We start from the raw sequence: 3,909 nt of genomic DNA on the forward strand, positions 1-3,909 counted from the left end.
CCTCTTGATCCAACAGCTTTTTAAAAACTTGAAACTCCTCAACAGAGGAACACGCTGTTCTGGCCAAAAACTCAGCTTCAGAAACTCTGAGAATGTTCTTCAGTGAGGGATTAGGGATCTGTGTCTGCCCCTTCTTATCAGGGGTTTGGTACCATCCAAGGCGCTCAAGGTAAATGTGTCTCTGCTTGATCTTGGTTATTGAATATTGTAAGAAATCTGTCCTGACTATGTCACGATGTGAGAGCCCCATCCTAAAATATGCATACTGAAAGATACAAACATGGTCAGGAATCCACATAGAGAACCCTGAAGCCTGTCAGTTCAACTCAAAACAATCTTTAGTCCAAAATCATTAATTGCCTAATTAGAAATGGTAGAATAACCACTGTATAATACCAACATTTGTATGGAATCTCAGTTTTCAAAGCATTTCCAAATTTGGGCTGAAAAAAAAAAATGCAGCAGAAAATAAAGGGGCATAAAGCATATCCTTTTCTTTAAACAGAGCAACAAAAATCATGAGTATAGGAAAATTCAGACCCAAAGAAATCATAAGATACCCAGAAATCTTTAAACAAATGTGTGAGCATGCAGCTTGTTGTATTTGAGTATGTCACAGCATGCTTTGGAGGTCAGAGGCCAGGCTAGCTGGCCCACAAGACTCCAAGGACTCCCCATCTCTACCGCCTATCTCCCCACAGGGGTGCTGGGGCACTGGGCATCCAGCTCTTAGGTGGGTTCTGGGGATCTGAACTCAGGTCCTCATACCAGCTTTGTTTGCTTGTTTGGTTGGTTTTTAGAGACAGGGTTTCTTTACATAGCCCTGGCTGTCCTGGAACTCACCGTGTAGACCAGGCTGGCCTCAAACTCAGACATCTACCTGCCTCTGCCTCTGGAGTGCTAAGATTAAAGGAGTGAGTGCACCACCGCCACCGCCACTGCCACCGGGCTGCACAAGTGCTTATAACCTATCTGTCACTAAACTTTTAGGGCAACTGTCACAATCCCCCATGCAAAAAGATGCTCCAAGGGTTGTAAAGGGTTGCCTGCTTGGACCTGCAATGGACAGGCCACTCACTGTCAAGGAAGCAGAGCTAGAGACCAGGTTTGTGTTGGAGAGGAGAGGAGAGAAGTGAGGTGTTCTACTCAGCAGCTTCTTATCCACTCAGCTGACCCCACTCAGCCGAAAAGACATGAAAACTCTGCTACCCCCGGCCTAATCGCTTACTCTCACCTGGAACTTGTATTCTAGCTCATTGGGGTCCTCCTGCAGAACAGTGGGGCATCTGTGCAGAATGTCTATGATGTGCTGTGCTGTGAACAAGCACTTCTCCCTGAGGACCTTTACAATGGTGTCGATGTCCCGCTGGGGCATGGTGAGAACCTCAGGGCGAACGGAAAGCACTCGCTTCAGTTTCCCTGTAGAATATTGAGAAAAGCAAAGCATGTAACCTCAGCGTGGTCCAGAAAGCCAAGGGCTAAGCAATATTTAGGGGCTGGCAGATGAGTCAGAGGGTAAGGCACCTGCCAGCAAGCCTGTAACTTGACTCCAATCCCCAAGACCCACATTGTGGTGACAGACAATTGATTGACGCTAAAAGTTGTGCCCTATGACATGTACAACCACCAGACACACACTCAGATACAGATAGATACACACACACACACACACACACACACACACGCGTCTCTGAGATAGAAGGGGTGCGGGGGCAATGACACAGCAAGGATCCTCTCCCTCCACAGGACTGCCCATTCAGAGTCTACCTTCCATGAAGCACCATTGGAAGGACTCTTCACAGATCCAACAACCCTCCCTCCCCATGTCCCTGCCTTTTTCTAGTCTTCTATCTGAAGGTGCCAACTTCATATTCTAGGCGTCCTCTTGCTTGCCTAGTATAGAAAGCTTCCCAGGGATTCACCGGGACACGTCAGAGGGGGTGGTTTCCTGTACGGTGGGGCTCAGGGCAGTGGCTGCTTCACTCCGCATAGACAGACTAACAATCTCTAGACTTGGGAGCCTGAGCTCAAGGAAGAGGTCTTTGGGAATAACAATGGTAGGAACAAGGATATTCAGGACACACAATTACAAGTAGTCTGAGCGTGACCATGTGTTATCTCCAAGTGTTTATTGTTTGTTTTTGAGGGTCTTCTTGGTAGGCCTGGAGCCTGCAGAGCTCCATCCACCTGTCTCTGCAGAGGACTGGCTTTAAGTAAAGGCATGCACTACCACACCTGGCCTCCCCATGTTTTATTGAGTTACATTAGTAACTGTATTCAGACAAAGGGAAGTAAATGTCTGCCAATGGACAGTTGTGCCAATTTAATAACTGGAAACTTAAAAATCACATAAACTGTTAACTCACTTTCCTAACAGCCTAGTTTCCAGGTGAAGAGGCCTTTCCAAAGTATAAACTTTATTTTCACCTCTCAGGCTGTGCTTCACATACTGACCAAGCATGGGATTAGATGACACTGCAAGAGACAATCTGTCCAGGGGAACACAGTTATCTTTTTGCTTATCCTGTAGAGGAGGCCTGTAGAGACACACCAAACACAGTGGGCTCTAAGCCTCCCCACTTTGGGGGTAAAATCTTACCAGGAAAAGTCAATAATGAAAAGAAATAAAACTGGTCACGTGGGTAGAGTTCACTGGAGAGCCCCACCTCCCTTCTCCAGAAGGGTGGCAGTTGGAAGTGGGAGGCCACTCTAACAGCCTTCCAGGAACCTGGCACCATCAGCTCCGAGCGTTGTGTGGGGGATGTTTTTGCAGAGGTCACACACATGCATACACATACATCACTACCACAGAGCAACACAAACCCACCCAAACCAGACTCCACGTTCCCACTGATGTGGGGCTAGAGATCTCAATGAACACACAAGGGACTCACTTTGGCCTTGGTTCTCTCTTCTCCGGCTATTCTCTCCCACATCCCTCTTACAAGCCCATCAGCAGAGGGCCCACTGCATACCTCCTTGGAGACACTGGCCTCTCCTCACCAAACTCCCCTACCTCACTTCCTCTGAGTAAGGTGTGTTTAGCCCACAGCACACATGCATCCCAGGACATCTATGAATGCGGCCTAGCTCATTTGTAGGTGATAATACCATGCCATACTATCAAAAGGCTGGACATCCCAGCTAGGGTAGGCCGATTTCTCCCTAACTCTGACCCCTCTCACTCTATAAAGTCTGCGGCATCTTATACCTTCTCCAAGGCCAAGCTTCCGAAGGTAACTGGAACGCTTCTTCATTTGCACAGTAGACAGTTTCAGCAACTGAGGATTTTTGTTCAAGGCCATTAATACAGGCTCTGGGTTCAACCCCAAGAGTAGGAGTTCTGAAATTATGTCCAGCAACTGCTGAGGATGGACACTTGGCTGTATACTAAGCAGGCTATTAATATGGGCTTCAGCAAACCCCATGTCCTGGAGGGAACTGATGACCCTTTCAGGCTCCAAGGACTTAGAATTCACACAAGACCTCTGTTCCTCCTGAAGACACTGAGTGAGATGTGTGCTCAGTTCTGGTTCCTGCCCATACTTTTCGGGTCTAACGCTGGAAAACTCTCGAAACCGTCCTCTACTGGGCACTGTATTCAGTTTGCAAAACAGAGAAGGGCTCATCTGTTTCTGTTCTCTGAGATGAGGGGTCTGCCTAGCCAAACAGGCCCAGGAGAGGGCCACTAGACGATGCCACTCAGGAACCTGTGAGGGAGAGCAAACACAGAATCAGTTCTACCTCAGAAGAATGACCACCCCAAGATTACTGAGCCAGTGACCTTGAACCTCAGCTTGACCCTTGGCCCACAAAAGCTAACAGTTTTTGTAAACAATCTGTAAAATCTTCTCATGGTCTAAAAAAAAGTCTCTAAAGAATAAAATTAGCGCCGGTGGTGGTGGCGCA

General features: G+C 47.6%; 1 protein-coding gene across 6 annotated transcripts in view; it reads right to left on the minus strand.

The window, feature by feature from the left end:
• Mterf4 (mitochondrial transcription termination factor 4) overlaps window positions 1-3,909 on the minus strand; it is a 60,474-nt gene that overhangs the window by 55,768 nt on the left and 797 nt on the right. For 4 of the 6 annotated variants that reach the window (XR_004118018.1, XR_004118017.1, XM_031368483.1 and 1 more), the window contains exons 2-3: window positions 3,212-3,710; window positions 1,235-1,419 (exon numbers count right to left, since the gene is read on the minus strand). Coding sequence is in view for 4 of the 6 variants with exons in the window: in XM_031368483.1 (XP_031224343.1) it covers window positions 1,235-1,419; window positions 3,212-3,710 (684 nt within the window). In the remaining 2 variants the exon portion in view is untranslated. Of the gene's footprint in view, window positions 55-320; window positions 444-1,234; window positions 1,420-3,211; window positions 3,711-3,909 lie in introns of those variants that run through there. The other 2 variants (XM_031368484.1, XM_031368481.1) reach the window with 2 other exon arrangements.

Source organism: Mastomys coucha, unplaced genomic scaffold (genome assembly GCF_008632895.1).
Source record: "Mastomys coucha isolate ucsf_1 unplaced genomic scaffold, UCSF_Mcou_1 pScaffold14, whole genome shotgun sequence".
Lineage (NCBI taxonomy): Eukaryota > Metazoa > Chordata > Mammalia > Rodentia > Muridae > Mastomys > Mastomys coucha.